At 43.0% G+C, this 19,400-nt stretch overlaps 2 protein-coding genes across 2 annotated transcripts in view; one reads left to right on the top strand and one right to left on the bottom strand.

Annotated features, from left to right (window-relative positions):
- Positions 1 to 1,070: 1,070 nt before the first annotated feature.
- On the bottom strand, positions 1,071 to 8,613 carry DDIAS (DNA damage induced apoptosis suppressor). The gene is made up of 4 exons (XM_074155999.1): positions 8,491 to 8,613; positions 7,589 to 7,750; positions 5,604 to 5,721; positions 1,071 to 3,802 (listed from the first exon to the last, which is right to left on the bottom strand). The coding sequence occupies exons 1-4, from the start codon at positions 8,601 to 8,603 to the stop codon at positions 1,313 to 1,315; spliced, it is 2,883 nt and encodes a 960-aa protein (XP_074012100.1). The 5' UTR covers positions 8,604 to 8,613; the 3' UTR covers positions 1,071 to 1,312.
- Positions 8,614 to 11,134: 2,521 nt separating this feature from the next.
- PRCP (prolylcarboxypeptidase) overlaps positions 11,135 to 19,400 on the top strand; it is a 32,927-nt gene continuing 24,661 nt past the window's right edge. The window contains exon 1 of the mRNA XM_074149127.1: positions 11,135 to 11,311. Coding sequence (XP_074005228.1) covers positions 11,192 to 11,311 — 120 coding nt within the window. The 5' untranslated portion in view covers positions 11,135 to 11,191. The remainder of the gene's footprint in view (positions 11,312 to 19,400) is intronic.

The following is a 19,400-nucleotide window of genomic DNA, read 5'->3' as shown; positions in this document are numbered from 1 at the left end:
ATGAAGGCACACAAAGATTACAGCTCAGATTCCAAAGGCCTGATTTTTTTCATCCATCCCAAACATGGTTTCCACCGGCTGCTTTTGGCAGGTCTTGCCTCAGCACGCTGGGGTGTGTGTGCCCCAGGAAGGTACCTTTGGTGAGACCCAGTGATTGTACGGTCAGAGAAGCCTTTCAGAGTCCTTTTAGCCCCGACTGCAACAGTGACCAACAACAGATAGTTGGTTCCCCTACATTCCCACAATACTCTTCTAACTTGCGGCAACTTCTGCCTCTCAGATTCCCGAAGGCAGAGGTGGCATCTTTATAACCTGAAAGTGCTTTAGTTGCCAGCACTGACACAGTCTGTTCCTCGCCCTCAGACACAACCCTTCTGAGCAAACACCGAGCCTGGGCCTTAAGCAGGTTCATTAGAACCGAAGCGAGGCCTCAAACGTAGAAACGTAGTAATGTCCATCTCGTAGCAGAGAATGAACCAAGTGTTGTGAATGAACCACCTTGTCACCAGCCACAATGCAAATGGTGCATGGTCATTCTATGCCTCCAAAAAAACCCACAGCCGTTAATTTTAAGCCGACTTCTGCTTCTACAAGTCAGCATTTTCAGGCTGATTCTGATTCCCACATCCTTCTGCAGGACCCGACCCACAAGCTCGCAGCAGCAGCTCCAAGGTTTCTCTATTCAATGACCCTAAAGGCAGCTATTTCATGTGGGGCCTATGGAAGACCCCAAAGCAAGGACGAGGAAAGACACCACCAGGAATCCACCACCAGCAGTCTGTAACTTGAATAAAGCCTACAGGAAAGCTGGGAGCTGCCACCAACCTCTAAGTTTGCCCCCTCCACCCAACTAAACTCTGTCATAGGATCCCAAGTGGCCGCGAACACAAGGCTCCCAGAAGGTATTTGAAATTCTTCGATGAAATCTTGGCCCTTCTGCACAGAGTCACCAGCTAAGGATCGTGAGTGGACACGGACTCCAGATCCATCACTCTTCTTGTGATGAAAAGATGCTAAAACGCTTCACCTACCTGTGCTCCATAAAGTGAGATCTATTAAATACTCACACATTTACAAAAGTCTTTATTGCACGTTCTAGAGTTAATTTACAATAAAATATAGTAATTGCAAATTCTGTTTTCCACCATCTCTGTGGTACAAAGACCTGCAAACGAACATAACTCACCTTAGGAAGACATACGCCAATAGGTGTATAAACAATTTAATTGCTAAATAGCTCTTTTCTTCCACAGGCTCCTTCCCAAAAGTCTTAAAAATAATTAAAAAGGACACGGCATAGAAATATCTTTTTTTAGTATTTTGGCTTACTGGAAAAAGGGGTCCGTGCTTGGAAGAACAACTCAGGAGACCATCCAGTTGCCCCTTCCAACATAGCCCCTGAATAATTTGCACTTGAGAGGAGATTCTTGCCTTCTGAAGGGGAACAAGTTTCCAGGATGGGATTGTTTAAAACAAAGGCCTCGGTGACACCTGCAGACACAGGAGTTGTCAGAATCCTGGTTGTATTCCCAGGGGTTGATCTCTCATTTCTAGAGCACACACCGTTTTCACTCTTCAATTTGCTTTCGGAAACGGGGTTCCTGCTGGCGTGCCCACAGGTCGACTGCAAGTCAATCGCCCAGCTAATGTTTTTTAAGTTTAAAGATGCAGTTGGTTTCAACCTTTTGTTAGCAGATGGAGGGATCCATGTCTCAAAGCCGGCAAGCAGGTGGCTGCTAAAGAGCTGCTGTGAAACAGAGCTGTTACTGTCTCTGCCTTCCCCGTTACTTGGCCTTTCACGTTTCACTAACCTGCCGGTGAGCTGCTGCAGCAGAGTGTTCTGGAAGGAAGACCTGGATCGCTTGCATTTGGAATGGATTTTAGTGGGATTTTTAGGGGTGAAGGTAGTGACAAAAGAGCTTCTTTCCCCAACAGGCCACCGCTTCTGGAGAGGTTTTGTCATAGGAGTTGACTGCGAATAAGGAACAAAATCTTGAGCGCTGACTGAATTGCATTCTGAATCGCAAAAGGAGGAGGTTCCTGGTGTACTGTGCTTACTAAAAGCAGGAGGGGACCGACGCAGGGGTGAGCTTGGTTTTGAACTGTTACAGGGAACACCTCCAAGATAAAGCACCGATTCAGGAGTTGTGACCTTTTCTGTCAAGGTATCTTCCTGTGATAAAGAACTGCATGATTTATTTAAGAATTCTGCAGGTTTTGCTACCTCTCTTACAGTTGCATCAAAGAGATCAGCAGAAGCATCGTAGCTGCCTTCAGGGAAGATACTGCTCCACAGCATCTCTCTCCTATTAACACTTTTGAAGGTATTTTCTGTCAGTTCTGTCAAGGGTTTTAATTCTCTTTTATATATCCTTCTTGCATTGGTGGGAGTTGCTGGATCAGAGCTCCATGCCCCTGCGAATGCAAGATCTGTTCTTTGGCTTGGCGTAGAAGAGTTTTCTTTATTTTCACAACCAGCTGACCAGCTGTCACGTGTGGAACGCACACGGGTAGCTGCCTTGCTTTCTTTGAAACAGGAGGTTTCTCCATGTTCAGCAGTACACTGCTGACTAATAAAAGACCAAGCTGACTTTGAAATGTCAACATTTGCTTCTTTGGACTGCACGTATCTGCTCTCGGAAACAGAAGGCTCTGATGTAAGTGGCAAGCACTGTGGCAAGGACTGGCAAGATGCTCCACATTCCTTGTCAGCTGAAGATAAATCACTAGAGGAAGACTCACATTGTGACACCTCATCCCTCGGAGGATTTGCATTCGACTGAACACAAGCAAACAATACGTTCTCCCAAGGATCATTGTCTGCTGGTGGGAAGAACCTCCCTGAAACACTTGCTTCAGGCAAACCACCAGCTACCAGGGTTTGCCCGGGATACGCTTTGTTAAGATTTACACCCAAGCTGTTACTCTCAAGCAAGGCACGTTTGCCTGCATCAAGGCTGGGCGAGGTTACAACGCTCTTGCCATCTTCTATTCTGGCTAAAAATTCATTTAGGCTTTCTGAGAATGGGAGCTCCTCCCAAAGCACAGAGTCCGTCTGAGGGACTCCAGCTGCATTTATGTGATTAGAAGCTGAGGCATCCGCTCTGTAAAAAAAGGAGTTGTGGGATTTTGCTGGGTAAGAATAATTTCTACTATTCAACCTGGAACTGTTTCTGTGTGAACACCTGGTCCTTGAAGGGGATACTCTCTCTAATTTATCAGTTGCTGAGATACTGTCAGGCCAACTGGGCTGTGAACTAAATTCATTACCCTCCTCTTTATTCCCTTCCTTCACAGAAGAGCTGCAAACCCATGAATCCCAAAGAGATTGTTTGTTGAGGCTCACACTGCACGAGTCCGGAGTGACAGGCCTCCCTTCTTGCTCATGCTGTTCACTCACCAGCTTTCCCACTTCCAGAGTGGGAAAGTCCCCCGCTGTTACCCAAGCAACAGATGAAGTCAGGCTAAAGGACTGCTGCCAGGACCCTAAAAAGCTTTCTCTGCCACCAGACTGAACAAAACAGGAGTTTCTGCTCAGGCTTGACAAGCTGCTGAGCTCACATGCAGGTTCATCTATTGGAGATGAAGATGCTTCAAGTAAGTACGAGCTGTTATTACAGCTCCTGAGTTTTGCTGACTGCAGAAGCCGATGGAAGTAGCTGATAACAGTAAAGCCAGTAACAGCAGCGTTTGGCAGGAAGATCTGGCAAGCTGTAAGATTTTTTGTACTTCTATTAATTCTGGAACAGTTTTGCAAGATGTTGCTGGCAGCAGAACACCCTCCATGCTCCCTTGCACAATCCTGGAGGGGGGAAGAAAAAAAACCCACAACTTACTGCAATGTTTAAGTTTGTGATAGAAAAAAACCCATAAAAATTAACACGTCTTTTAGGTCAGGTTTAAATTTAAGTCTCACTTTTTGTCAGGATCTGAAGGGAAGAGAATACAAAATGGTCTGTCACACAAAGCAGTACTCCCTGGGAAATAAGCACTGGCAAGGGCTATAAAGGGCATCACAGTGAGAGGTTCTTTGCTTGCTGCAATTATGCAGAGTTTTGGAGCCGGAAAAACAAATAAGAATTCTAAGAACAGACTTCACAGAAAATTTCTTCCTCCCTTTAGGGCACTGTGTGCTTCCGGGCTTCCTCCAGTGCAGTTCTGTGAAAATGGCCAGCTGCCTAAGGCCAGTGCTTTTCTTTTATCTAGGAGGCACTGGGCAGTCCTTGAAGCAAAGCACTCTGGTACCAGGTACCTGACTCGGCAGCTCAGCTGTCTAAGCCCCATGATATTTCCTATGAGCTACCTCTGTGAAAGGGAAATAAACTACAATGTTTATCTTCTCAGACTTATTTGGAGAGTAGTGTTTCAAAGGAGCTTCAGTTGCAATTCTTTATAGAAACTGCTTCTCTCTAGACAGAAATTACAGGTGAAAAATGACATTAAAAGCAGAGGGAATTACCTGATGTTTTGAGAAGTGGATAAAATCTTTTTTACCTCCCCCTCGAGATCTGGCAAAGCCAGAGAGGCAAAAAAGCAAATATAGCTGTCTTTAAACTCACAACCCTCCTGCTCCCCGAGTATGTGCAAAAGTTGAGGCTGAAGGCTGTTAGCCAAGGACAGTAACTCTCTAGGTAAGTCTTAAAAAAGTATGTTATCTTGATTCTGAGTTTTATCTGGCAGAGCGCAACTGGATGCAGGGCTGAACACAACCACACAGAAATGTCTACAGCCAAAGGCTCAACTAATGGTCCTCAAATGTGTGTTCAGTCCTTGTGTGTGCAGGAGCAGCCACAAGGCTTTTGTTAATACATAGGATTACTTCTATTTGTGAAGGCATCAGACCTAGAGACCCGGTGAACAGTTACGGTTAAGTAAAGTTAATCCTTGAAGTCCTCCAACTTCTATTACTTAAGATGCTGTGCATTAGAAAAATCTCAGCTCAGGCACAAACCTCAGGGTACCTGTGTGAGAGGAAAAACACCTGCCAGGTAGGATTTAGTGCACAGACTTCAGAATATGAATGACTCACACAAGAACCTCTTGAAGAGAGCTTAGACTGATTCTATGGAAATATTACCAAGAACTAATATTTCAAAGTCTGTTAAACACATAAAAGACCCGCAGATGCATATATTGAACAGCTGTACTTTATCAACACTTTAAAACACACTCTTCAATTCAGAAATATCAGAATGCTGCAAGGGAATGGGTTTCTCCTTACATTTCAGGCACCAGGAAACGCTGCAGCATGGGCAGCACTTGAAAAGACAGTCTGCTTCTTGCTTGAACTGTACGTGGTTCTTTACAGACTCCAAGCTGTTACTCATACACACAGGAGCTGGCACTGCTCAGGCGCTCTGAAAAGCAGCCCTGACAAGCTGTCAAGCTGAGTACTGCCATTCAAGATGACTTTTGGATGTGACTCATTTAAAATAACACAGGAGTCCAGGGGAAGAGAAGCAGAATCCTTCCTGTGTCCTAGCCCTAAATTTTCTCAAATTCCCAAAAGATGTTGTACATTGATAACTCTGTCTATGCCCCCAAGTGTCTACAAGCTAATGAAAAAAACTCATTATAAGAGAGTAACATGCATTAGAAGTTACCTTCACTCCAAATATAAATTTTTTTCCAATGAAACAGGTTTCCACTGCTTGAACTAACACTTCTGGAGACGCATCTATGTCTGTTTCTCCTGACAGCTGATTGAAGTCTTGGATACACCTTGAGTAAAAACATATAGAAGTATCGCACCAACAGAGGAAGCCTTACATAGCATTTTAGCTGTAGCATAGGTAGGACACATGCTAAAGAGAAGATACTGTGGTAGCTTAAACTAAATATAGCATGAAAAACAGGAAACCATGAACCTATAAATTCAATTGCTTACTTCACTTAATTTGTTAGTGAAATAGAAATAAACAAAACAACCACTTTGAAGAGGTTTACTACATACACAGCTTTCGGATGTTCCCTGTGTAACTGGGATTTTTGTACCAACACAATGACCGTATAATGCTGCTGATATGCTGCTACTGCTTACACATGCTTTCTGTCTGCATCTCTACAACAGCAGCAGCATCCTTATTAAGACATACAAATCACAGAATGGTATGGGGTTGAATGGACCTCTGGAGATCATCTAGTCCAACCCCCCTGCCAAAGCAGGTCCACCTAGAGCAGGTTGCATAGGAACATATCCAGGCGGGTTTTGAGTGTCTCCAGAGATGGAGATTCCACCACCTCTCTGGGCAACCTGTTCCAGGGCTCTGCCACCCTCAAAGTAAAGAAGTTCCTCTTCATGTTTAGATGGAACTTATGTTCAAGTTTGTGCCTGTTACCTCTTGTCCTGTCACTGGGCACCACTGAAAAAAGACTGGCCCCATCCTCTTGACACCCACCCTTTATTTATAAGCATCGTTCAGATCCCCCATCAGTCTTCTCCAGACTAAGACTCAAGTCCCTCAGCCTCTTCTCAGAAGAGAGATGTTTTAGTCCCCTAATCATCTTTGTAGCCCTCTGCTGTACCCTCTCCAACAGCTCCCTGTCCTTCTTGAACTGGGGAGCCCAGAACTGGAGACAGTACTCCAGATGGGGCCTCAACAGGGCAGAGTAGAGGGGGAAGATAACATCTCTTGACCTGCTGGTCACACTCTTCCTGATGCACCCCAGGATGCCATTGGCCTTCTTGGCCACAAGGGCACATTGCTGGCTCATGGTCATCCTGTTGTCCACCAGGACTCCCAGGTCTTTTTCTTCAGAGCTGCTCTCCAGCAGGTCAGCCCCCAATCTGTACTGGTTTTTCCACTGTTTTTTTTTTGTTTGTTTGTGAAACAGCTAACAATAGAACAGCAGTCTACTGTAGAAAGCCTGCCACGACAATGTTATCGATGCTGCTAATGTGGGATTTAAAAAGTGGTCATCTTTGACCCAGTTATAACAAAGGGCATTGCAAAATAACAGAACAGAGAAAGAAGCAGTGAACGTATCTGAATATCCCACCCTAGCAGTTTCACACATCAGAAAGTCAGGCTCTGAGGACTAACAGGTTTTCTTAGAAATCTCTCCTTGCTAAAGGAAAGTCTGGTCACATTGAAGACCATTCATAAGGTGGACACTTTTTTTTTTTTCCCCTCCAAATTCAAACTGTTAAAGAATAAACAGTAGAGACTCTATCTTTACCTTAAGACTTTTCTAAAATCTTGAGGAAAAATTATGTCTCAATCTCTGGAAAAGCCAATTTAGTAATCTGCCATTAGACAAAGAAAATTCAATCATCTCAAAGGAAGAAGGATGCAAGGAAAAAGCCCAACCAACCAAATAGTGAAGCTCACATAGCAGGTGGTAGCTGCCTTCAATAGACAAGTGGAGGATCTCTTACGTAGAAGTAATCCATCTCAAAATTTCAAGATTTCAGGAAGAAATCAAACTTCAGCATTTTCTCAAGGTGATGGGTACCAAGGAAATGCTGGAAGGGAGCACTTTAACAGCTTCTTCCCACTTGTGACCCCACCAGCCAAGCTCATCTCAATTTCTTTCTAGGCTGAAGAAAAAGCAGCAGCTATATAGTTAGAAACAATTAGTTCCTTACCTCTGGAGATTTTCTGCGGTGACCCCAAAGAATGGATCTAAGCAACTTCCAAACACGGTAATGTCAAACAAATCGTTAGTGTCAGCAATCTTTAGGGACAATCTATATCTGTAGTTTGCATCCTTAGCTTCACCTGTGCAGCCACATTTTAGACAGTTAAACCTGAAAAGCCAGTAAAAGGATAAAAAAAGATTGAATATGTGAACTTTTGTTAATCACTGCTGAGGTAAGAAGTTATCATCTGCAGCCGTAAGTTCTACTGTAACAAAAAATCATCAGGCAACAGCACTGTTATCTTCAGCATTTGAAACAACACATATTCTTGCTTTACAAAGTCAGCTCCTTCCAATTAGTGCTGACATTCATTGATTTACTGTTCTTTTACGTGTCATGGATTTCACACAACAGTGGGATTAAAAAGGAAAGCCCATACATTTCTGGACACACAGCAAGTGGAAGAGTCATACAGGACTACCCAATGCACTGCACATATAAAATAAGAAGAAATAATAAAAAAATTAGGACTTGATTTGGAGAAGCTTTCAATCAATTCTTTCCAACTTAAGAACAGCAGTGAAGAACTGGACTGCAGGGCATGTACTTGGAAGTTATTAACACACATTATTTATTCTCTCAAACTGTCCTTCGATATTGCATGGCACTGGACACAACAGAACTCTTGATCCATAACAATCTACAAGCTGCTACTGGAATACAAAGAGATCTAAATAGTGGTAAGTAACATAAGTGTCTGAAATTAACACTTATTTCTATAATGCCTGGGAAATTAACATTTATTTCTATAATGCCTGGATTTTCACCAATTTAACTTGCATTCAAGCTCCCAGAGATTTCCAAGGCCTCTGACAGTTATAGTTAATGATCTCAAAAATAGGACGTACCTTCTAGAATCCAGTACCAGCCTAGAAAAGCATTTTTGACAGGCAGGATAGATGAAGCAGGAGTTCTGGACAGAAATTACAGAGGCAGCCAAGAGTCCTCTCACATTATTCATGTGCTCACAGCATCACCTGAAACAAGTAAGGCAAAATGGTTCAAAGAGTTCTCATTTTATGAGATGTTAATACTAATGCTTTTAGTTGGGTTGTTTGAACATTTCGAAAGGTGACACTCAGGAAATGATGACCTCTGTTTGAAAATGGTAGCCCAATTGAGCCAACATCTATTATTACCTTTAATTAACCCTTTAAAAAGAAAAAAAAAAAACCACCACAAACCATGAAGATATGTAATAATAAGCAAGTGTTCATGATATATGCACACCTGTGCAGATAAACCATGCAAATTCCCACTTGTATTTACGGAATCTTTATTAGAACTGTCCTTGAGCACAGCGCTGCAGCAAATCTGTTTCTAATTTTTTACCTTAATTTAGAATGAAGTCACAACACGGAGTTAAAAACTGAAATGATTCTACACTTGTAATTCTGCAAATGCCTTCAATGCCAATGACTGTGAAAAGGAAAAAAAATGCCCAGAAAATCTCAGAAGGGCTTGCAATTGCAACTCTATTATGTCCTTTGAGCCAAAGCAGTATTTACCACTGGTTCTGACACAGGGGACATATGGAACTGACAAACAAATGATAAACTAAATATTTAAATAAATAAATAATTTATTTTTATTCAGCATTACTTTCCTGCAGAATTATCTTGCCCTTATAATCACTGTACTGTCCAAAATACCACGGCTTAGTAAACTTCCCCTATTTTAGAAAGTTAACTTTTTTCTCCGCTAGAAATGCCTAGACAAAAATACTCTAAAATACTTCAACTCAGAGTTCCAACTTAAATGACCAAAGTGTTCTCTATAGCTGAATTTAAGGCCACCTTAAAAACCCTTCTTTGTAAAAGCACTTTTGCCACAATAATAGCTAACTATACATCTCTTCTCAATGTAAGCTGCAGAATAAACTCAGAATAAGAAGCAAATTTCACGTTTTCATCCCAGAACTTACTCAGGGAGGCAGAAGGCCAAGGAGATAAAGGAGACTTAAGTATGGTTTTTACATGTTAAAAGCCATTCAATAATCAACAATGATGTTTTGTTCATATTTTGCCGCAAACTAGCTCAAGTCGCAGGCTATCCCTTTGCCCATTCTCAGCACTCTGGTAGAAACAAGATCTGTAACATGAGTACTAGAAAAATCCGAGTGACTAAATTCATTACTTTGACTAGTTTGGAGGTCAGAAAAATGATGACTTATCCAAATATCCCCTATGGCAGAAAGGCCAGGAAAACAGAGGCAATAAAAGGTAAAAGCTTTACTGGAAGGACAACCAAAAAGAAAAATCTCTCTTCAGAACACGCATTAACAGAGGCTCATTTGATCTCTTACATTAAATGATGCCTGGTTTCAATTCTTGACAAAATGGAACTGTTTTGCTTTAGTTACGGTACAAGATATCAGTAAATAGGCCAAGTAAAGCATATTGCTATACGGAAAAGAAGTAATAAAAGTAAGTCTGATTTTGTTATTGCCCAAGGCGGCGGACTTGGAGAAATCTTCAGGTACTTCACATTCCAACTGTTTTTCAACTCAGAATGATACAATTTACTGTTATCTGCAGTTTTTAATGAAATAAAAAAATCACTACACACTGCAGAAAACACAGCAAATACTTCAAATATTCCATTGGAATATGGGTGATATAGCATAGCATGTATAGGTCTATGACACAGGTCGTGGTAAGAGCTTGCTTTATAGCAAACAGACTCAACATCTACACCTCTATTTCTCTTCAGTAGGAAGAAGAGTACTCATTACCTGGACGTACGTTAAAAAAAAGCAAAGTACCAATAGATCTGTTTTATTTTCTCTAATATGCAAAGTAAACAGAGCCTCTGGACCCACATACCCATCCAGGGGGCACTCCAGGTGCTCCCCACCGCCAACCTGCACAGACCGAGGCCTTTCAACAGCGCTGCAGCCTGACCCAGTTTTCCATCAGTGCCTGGCGCCCTCTAGCGGGCTCAACAGCTAAAATTCTCCCTAAGAAAAGACCCAAAAGACGCAAGAGGAGTTGCAACAGGCCTTACACCGCAATTTTTACCCCTTAACCAGCGGCCTCCTCCGTGACCGGATCGACTCTCCCCGTCCCGGCCGCAGGGACGGCGCTGAAGCGCTGTCATCCCGGAAAGGGGATGCGCCGCCTCCCCTCGGAGCCCTCAGGCTCGCATAAGAGGCAAAGGCCGAAAGTCGGTTACCGTGGCCGTGCCCCCATGGCCTCAGCTCCGGCCGCGGGGAAGTGTCGCCGGCCCCCTGCCACAGCAGCCCCAACTCTGAGGGGAAGCCGGAAGCCGGAAGTGCGCGTTGCTAAGGGCCGTCGCTAGGGGCCGGGGACGATGCGGCGCTCACCCAATCATGACGCAGCCAGACGAGCGGGCTGCCCCACTTGCCCAATGAGAAAGCCAGGAGGCCAGCCTCCTTCTCATACCCGCACGCGCGGCACCGGCACCGCCCCCGCTCCGCCGGGTCCCTCCACCCGCCGGCTTCCCCTTGGGGCAGCCGTCGGGGGCGAGCGGGGCCGGTATAAAGCGGCGGGACGGCGGGCGGGACGGCTGTCCTCTCTTCTCCTGGACATGCTGCGGCTCCTCCTCCTTCTTCTGCTCGGTGCGGCCGGTGCCCTGCCCGCCCCCCGCCGCCGCCGGGCCGCCGCGCCGCCACCTGCCGCCTACCTCACGCGCTACCTCAGGCAGCAGGTAGGAGCCGCCGCGGCCCCCACCTTCCCTCAGGCTGCGGCCGGGAACCCCCGCTCCATAACGGGGCTGGTTGTAGGGGGGCGATCCCAGCGCGGTGGTGGGCCGGGGTGAGGGGAAATTGGCTGGGGGCAGCAGGTGGAGAGGGGAGTTGGAGCCCTCAACACAAGAAGGACATCGACCTCTTGGAGCGGGTCCAGAGGAGTCCACGAAGATGATCAGAGGGCTGGAGCATCTCTCCTATGAGGACAGGCTGAGAGAGTTGGGGTTGTTCAGCCTGGAGAAGAGAAGGCTCCAGGAACACCTTACAGCTCCTTCCAGTGTCTGAAGGGGGCCTACAGGAAAGCTGGAGAGGGACTCTTTTTATCAGGGAGTGTAGCGATAGGATGAGGGGTAACAGTTCTAAACTTATAGAGGGTAGATTTAGATTAGATATTAGGAAGAAATTCTTCACTGTGAGGCACTGGATCTGGTTGCCCAGAGAAGCTGTGGCTGCCCCATACCTGGAGGTGTTCAAGGCCAGGCTGGATGGGGCTTTGAGCAACCTGCTCTAGTGGGATGTGTCCCTGCCCATGGCAGGGGGGTTGGACTACATGGTCTTTAAGGTCCCTTCCAACCCTAACCATTCTATGATTCTAAATCTGCCCCTGCTGGTGTGCTGTGGAGCAGTTTCTGTCACTTAAGAGGTTTTTCTGCAGCCCAACTGAGCACAGCTGCAGGCAGGGAGTTTCCGTGGGGATTCAGGGGGCATTTTCTTCTGTCAGATGCCTGCTTTAGCCACAGACTGGATAGGACTATATTTTTGAGGATTTCTAGATGTTGCAATGCTTGGTCCCTTTAGTAAAATGTTCCAAGTCTTGATTATTTCCATTAAGTTGCAACTATTTAAAGTGACAAGTAGTCTGCTCTGCTGTATCTATACACTATATCCTAGCATTAAAGTCTGTATTCCAAAACAAACTGCACAGCATGTTGACAGACAGGGTCTGGGGACCTCAGTTGTACCCTGACGATACTTGTAAATAGCAGTTGTGTGATTTTGTTGTTTGTTTGTTTTAAATATGGAACAGATTTCTGTTACTAACCTGAGCTTTGTTTTCCTGTCTGCTCCAACAATTCTCCTTGCAGTTTGTTGGCAAAATACATAGCATGTGGACAGAACAGAGGGCTTAATGATGTTGGCTACAAGTGCTGGTGTGGTCCCTTGGCAGAAAACTTGAAACCTTGCTTGTTTATAGGTTTTCACAAAAATGGCCAACAGTTCCTTTGTATGTGTGGGGGAATGTCTGCTTCTTCACCTGTGCCGTACCTGATTTTTGTGGGTAACGTAATGGTTCCCCTTACTGGGAAGTATACTAAGGGGAGAGAATGCTTTTTGACTTGAATCAGGATGTAGCCTGTATCTAAATTTCATGCCCTGGTCCACATAGGAAGTGGTGGGAAGGAGGAGGTGTTTAATTCACAGGCATCTTGGATGGTATGTGGATTGAACATCTCCTGTTTCAACTTTGTAGAAGGTGAACTTAGGATGGAATGAGCAAAACAGGAAGGTTACACTTTCAGAGAGAACAGACATGAAGAAAACAGGTCTGTTTAAGATTATCCTGAATAGCTGCAGAATAATTTTAGAGTCGAGGTCCCTGTTATTAGAGGTGTGAGAGATGGACTGGGAACAATTTTGGTGAGAAATCCATGCATTGATTAGAGATTATGCATTGACTATTGAGATTGGTTTTCTGCAGGCAGTGTTACTGGTTCAGAAGCGGTCCTTTTCCAGTGGTCCTGCATAAATCAAGGAGTTCCTCTGTCTTGAAAGCACCTCCGTCTAATGCTTTTCAGTCACTTAGGTAGTAACTTGGGATTTGGGTCCCTCCATTAATTCCTCTAATAGCCTATTTTGGTAACATACTGCAGATACCTTCTGCAATGTGTGGTCAGCACTGGCCAGGATATCAATCCTGTGGTAGTGTTGTAACTCTTAAGTGTGACACCTAGTTGTTCTGGCACATCGGTTGTGACACATTGCTGTCACAGTATCAGCGATACTAATTCTGTGCTGTGGTCTGAACCACCCTTCTTAACCGTGCTGTTACACCTCTGTCCTCATCGCCTCTGGGTTGTAGTGTCACTTGGTTATTCTCCTCAGCTCTCAGGCAGAGATAGCCCATGTGCCCTCCAGGTGCCAGCAAAACCCAGAGCTGCTGTGTACCTGAGGTCTCTGGGTTTTGGAAGGGGTAGACAGATATTGAGAAAAGGGAGGGAAGAGTCCCCATGACATCCAGTTGTAAAGTTGATGCCACACTTGCTCCCTTCAGTCCCTTCCATGTTTTCGTCCCCTCATACTTCAACCAAAATCATGTTGGCTGAGAGCGGCTGCTGTGCGAAAGAGGGGTCTTATTCACAAGCCTTGAAATCCTTGATTTCCTTGTCCAAACACTTAGTATTGTTGCTGAACGTGGTGGGAGATGTGTGTATATTCATTTTTTTTTTTATTATTCATCAAAGATTTGAATGCTGCTCCCTGGCACTTGAAAGATGAAGGGTTAGCATAAGAGGTCTAATCACACAGAGGGCTCTTTTTCAGTAGCCTAGCATGCAGATAGCATGATAGGCAAACTCTTCAGCCCTTATGAAACATGCACTGAGTGCTGCTGTCTGGGAATTTGTAATCATATAATGATTCTATAGAGGAACACAAATACCATGATTAACATATTTAATAGGGGTGGTGATATTTTGCCACCTCTCAGGGTTGTTGAAGTTTAATTATTTATAATATAGTTGCTTACGGCATGAATCATCTGCTTCTGTTCTGTGCTGCTGAGTCCTTTGTCTTACCTAAAGTTCCTGTTTTGATTCTTGTTTGTCTCTTTGATGGTTTTCAGCATTGGTTAAACTATTTATATAAAATCATGCAATATTAAAGTGATTTTTATAATGTGGCAAAATATTACACTGTCACAAAGGAAAAATTGCTTGTATATACTTCTATAAAAAATCTTCTTGAATAGTCTTTAAATATTTCTTACTTCCACAAAAGAAATCTTTGAAAAGTCTTAATAGATTTCTTGCATTAATTCTGTTGCTTAAAAATACCTCTTGAGCACTGTGAACACTTCATTAATGTTGCACATTGGAGAAGTGAATTTCAGAAGCTGAGAATTTTCATGTGAAATTGCAATCTCTAAGTGGAGCCTCTTGGCATGAAGGCCTATAGCATTGCTTGAGGATTTAGTGTCAGCCTTTACTGAGAAGCAATGATATTTAAGTCTGCTTTCATAAAAATGGAGAAGTAACAGGGTCAGAGTTCAGCTCAAAGCTCATTTACATTGAACTTCCTCCTGTTTACCATTTTAAGTGTCAGACATGCCTGATGATGGGGCTGAAGTCTAGAATATTGAGAAATAGGTCAAGCAATGCCTGCGTCAGTGTGACGAGGATCTTAGATTGCGTACTGGACTGTGTATGTCCTTAACAATTTTTATTATTTTTGGCTTGGGGGTGTGGGATTTCTTTTCTTTTTCCCCCCTTCATAAATAACTGATGCCTGTTGGCTCTCTACTCCACTGCAGAAGTGAAATTACCCTGGTAGTTAGGTACCTCATGCTGACCTAGGTTAGTAGGTGGCCCTTGAAGGGGAAACTCTGCCATCTGCCACATCTTCACATCAACAAATTGTATCTATATTGGGGAAATTAGTCTCCTTTTCAGCTCTTCTGATGTACGAGCGTGACTTTTGTAAGCAAGACTGTTCTCACTTCTGCTTTGGTAGCTTGCTCGCTCGAAGGTTGCTTGTGATTTGTGTGTTTAATCCAAGACTGAACTTCACAGAGAGAATGATGTGTAGGATGTACAGAGCTGCAGGGAGACCACCACTACCTGAATGGCTTCTGTGTAGGCAATTGTCTTAGTGACTGCAGTTCAAATTCAATGGAAAGACTTGGTGAGGTATCCAAGAGCCAGCTACTTATCTTTGCCCAAGTAGAAATAACTCTATGGCATAGTGGGAAGGGTCTGGAGTCAGGCAGCCTTTTTTGACCTTGGGGGAGCCTTGTCTTGCACCTCTTCTTTCCTGTCTTCAACGCATGTACCAGCATTACAAAAACCACAGGCTGAGAACTTGTGGTGCTTTAAGTGCAGTACTGCTCAGAGGACGATGTCTTAAATTTCCTGATACTTGAAGGATTTTCAGTGGTAAACTGTCTTTTTTAGAAAAGAGAGTCGATGTGGTGTCTTTTCACTTAATTTGGTAATGGATGGCTGTATGAGACTTAATGTGCTGGTGGACCCTTCACTCCAATCACACTTTGCAAGCGCATCACTTGCTTTGTGAACTGCTATGAATTAGCCTAAGAATCCATGTAACAAGTACAAATTAACTTATATTCAGCAAATTACTGAGGCTGGTCCTTCAATCAGATTGTCTTTAGAACTAATACATGTCAATTGTGTCACTGTTTCCAGAAGATGGGTTCTGAGTGCATTTAAGCTCCAAGATTTCATACCGATGTCAGTATTTCATAGCTTAGTAAGTTCATATGCAGATCTCTGTGCTCTGAAACACATCTGGGCTTCATATTGTGTGTACATAAAAGGAAGCTACATTGAAGCTTCAAAGTAATGAAGCTTCAAAAATAATGCAATTTGATCTTTTCTGCCTATATCAGGTGTCTTTAATACCCTGTTTTTTTCTTACAGACTGCAGTTCTGAGGCACAGAAAATGAAAGCCTTGATTGAAAGTGCAAAAATAAAATTCCAAGTTTCAAGCTAGAAAAGCAAATTTGAGAAGCACCGCAAAGGAGAAGCGAAGATAATATTTTTCAGGCATGGTTCTTTCTGTTTCACAGGAATGGCCAATTTAGAGGAAGCCAGTGAATCTCGAGAGTTGTCCTGCTCTAACTGAAAATGTACTACAACAAAAAACCAATTTAACTTCAATCTAAGGTCACTGCAGGAATAAAGGAAAATGAGGTGAAGAGATTGGATCACCTTTTTGATGACAATGCTGTCCTAATTTCTCATTTTTAGATGATAAATTTGGATTAGATGATAAGAGAAGTTTGAATTAATCCAAACTAGGGGTACAGTTTTGCTCTTAAATGTTGCATCTGTTGTACTTACAAGAAAGTTTACAATTACGGAACAAGATAACCTTAATCCAATTCAACATTTTCCAGTCCTTGAAATTTTCATGGTTGTATGTAAATAAGTGTCACTAAAAACATAAATACAACAGCACTGTATAAGCTGTTGTAATGTTAATGAAGTAATTCTCAACCATGGGCCTAAAACTCACTTTTAAAATATTAAGACAGACTGAGATTAGCACTTTAAATCCTGGTTGGCATTTTTTTTCAGCATCTTATTGTGACTCAGGTTGGTGTCTCGGAATAGTAACAGATGACAGGAATGGTTAAGATGGGTTTGTTTTTCATGTCTGGCACCATAATACAATAGCACTTTTAACTTCTGGTGAAGGAAAAAACAAAGTGCTTTTTACAGAGCCCCTTGGTACCAATTAAAAGTTCTATCAGTGGTTAGAGAAGAAGTGATGCTGATGTTTTGTCTTGGAGGTGAATTACTTGGAATACATGTTTTACTCATCAAGTAGTACAGGAGTACTTGGCAGCTCTTACTCTGTGATTTCATAGTGTGATTTAAAACGGGAGCTGTAAACTCTAAACCAGGTCCATAAGCAGAAACAATAGCTCTTATTCAGTGGACAGGAAAACGGGGAAGTACTTGTTAAAGCTTGTCAGTGAATTTTTATTTTTATGCACTACTTATCTCTGGGTCACAATGCAGACATCAGCTTCTCCAATTAAGCAGGAAACATTTAATTTCCTCCCAACCTGCAGTCTCTTCCTTCAAGTGAGCAGTTAATACTACAGACTACAAAAAGCATCAACGATCACTACGCTGTCTGAAAATAAGCATCTTTTTATCTCACCAGCTTTAATCATTAAAAGCTGTAATAGGCCACCGAAAGATTTCTAATAGACTGACTGTCTTGATTAAAGAAAGTCTAAAGTACTAAATAATAAACAAAACTGCATATGGCTGAAGTAACAAGCTGATTACAAGCCAGATGTGCATGAGAGAAATCCCATTAACTTCACTGAACTTATTTTGACTTGTACCATGAGCTTCTAGCAGCTGAGTCAATGTCTTAGCTCTGAATTTCCTGCTTATTTCGGGGAGAGGGGGTAGGTGGGGACATAGGGAGGGAAATGAAGTTCAAAGTGAAATTTGATGTTAATGTGTTCTGTATTGATTTCTTCATCTGACTTTGAGGAGATAAAGACCAGCCAACAGCGTAAGTTGTTGTAGACTGTGTGGGTAACTTGTAACATACGTCAAATTGGTGAGAGACCAGAGGTGATACTTCATTATTTAATTTTAAATCTTCAAAAACTGAAGAAATATCTTAATGTTCTTTACTTCATACATTCTGGAATATTTAGATTTGATATCTAAAGGAGTGAAACTTGTAAGAAATTTAATGGGGAAAACCAGGCTGCACTCAGTCATCTTCCATATACTTGCAAAATGGTTCATTTCTTTGTTTTCTCGGTATGTGAATTCAGATAATTAAATATGGACAGAAGAATGGGAATTTCATTTCTTTTCAGCCCAGTCAGTAGATATTCTCCTCCTTGCCTATGGTGTAGGGGATGATTTTCTTTTTTAAGTTTATAGTTGCTGTCTTCTATGCTTTAGTTCAGGCCTTGTGTTCTGGAATATTTTCTAATGCTCAGCACTGTTGTAGTGCTACTGCTAAGTGGTGCTATTACTGTCAGTTGCGCTGTGGTTGCTGTTCTCTAAATGCATCTAGTGAGCAAAGAATGAAACTTCCGATGCTTTTGGGCTGTTGTTTCTATCTTCAAATTGACATAACGGCTTTTTCCATAATTCACTCCTACAGCCACGATACAAAGTTTACGTACAAGTTTACCCTTATGTCATGCTTCGAGTGAGAGTGATTAGGTGAAGACTATCTGGAAAAGCTGTTTGTAGTGCAAGATCCAAGAGGTGTCCCCCTTTGCAGGAGAGGAGAGGGTTCACTGAAAGGCCTGCCTGCATGGGATGTGAATATGCAGAGAGCTATGATACTGCGCTAGCTTCTCCCTCTGGTTGCTGATATTGGTGGTGCATCTCCTTTCATTCCTAGTTAACTTATTCTACTTCCAAAGGGGGTAAGTTTTCTTGTATTGTGCAGCAAAAAAAAACCTTTCTAAAATTATCCACAAAGGGACTTAGTGTGAAAAAGCTAGTCAGAGGTAGGCTTAGATGGTAGTTTCCACGCAGGAACTTCCTTTCAAGACAACAGGAACAGAAAGTGATGGGCAGCAGACCCTTTGACTTCAGCAGGGCTTGGGCTGAGGCCAGACTGAACTAGAGGAAGTGGGTGAAAGCAAAACTAGCATTAACAAAACATTTGATTTATGCCTCAAAGCAGCAGCTTGCTTTTCTGTACTGCCTGACTCCCTGAAAACTGAGTCTTCCACAAAAGCTGTTCAGAGCCACATGCCACGCTGGAAGCACTGGCTCTTCTGTAGTGTTTCCTATACAGTGACAAATGGGAGGCCACCTACAAGCGTACAGTTTTCAGTCCTGTAGGTCACTGCTACCGGGGGGGAAATGCTGAGTTCCCTTGACTCCTAAGCAGGCACTCCTGTCCTACAAGATGATGGCAAATGGCTTTTAGCAATGTCTGTGGAGTTGTTCAGTCTGTTCTGAACAGGGTAGTTCATAACTAAATGTTCTTGCCTATTTTCAAGTGGAAAAAGGAAAACAGAAATGGAAATAGAAAAACCTTTTTGGATAAAAATCTGCAAGCCTCTATTTAGATGGGAAAACTGTTGCTTTGCTATGAGGAGAAAAGCATCTATGGTGCAGCTCAATTTTGGGTGTTAACTGCAGTGCTTTGAAGACTCTTTGTTTATCTGTGTGTTTGCTAGAGCTTTTCAGCCACTGGAGAACTTTTGTAATGGTTCTGACAAGACACCTGGATGTTTCTGTTGTACAATAGAGCAATCTGTAGAAAAAACTTTTCACCTGCAGGGAGCCATGGATGTTATGTCCCTGAAT

Source organism: Numenius arquata, chromosome 1 (genome assembly GCF_964106895.1).
Source record: "Numenius arquata chromosome 1, bNumArq3.hap1.1, whole genome shotgun sequence".
NCBI classification, from domain to species: Eukaryota; Metazoa; Chordata; class Aves; order Charadriiformes; family Scolopacidae; genus Numenius; species Numenius arquata.
The sequence above is the reverse complement of the archived record's forward strand: the minus strand, read 5'-3'. Positions and strand labels throughout refer to the sequence as shown.

Bases quoted from the DNA above. Each gene is read 5' to 3' on its own strand.
- DDIAS (XM_074155999.1), bottom strand. From the start codon at position 8,603: ATGAATAATGTGAGAGGACTCTTGGCTGCCTCTGTAATTTCTGTCCAG. The intron at 7,751-8,490 runs GTACGTCCTATT...CTGGCTTTTCAG, and splicing joins CTGGTACTGGATTCTAGAAG to GTTTAACTGTCTAAAATGTG. The intron at 5,722-7,588 runs GTAAGGAACTAA...TTTTTACTCAAG, and splicing joins ACCGCAGAAAATCTCCAGAG to GTGTATCCAAGACTTCAATC.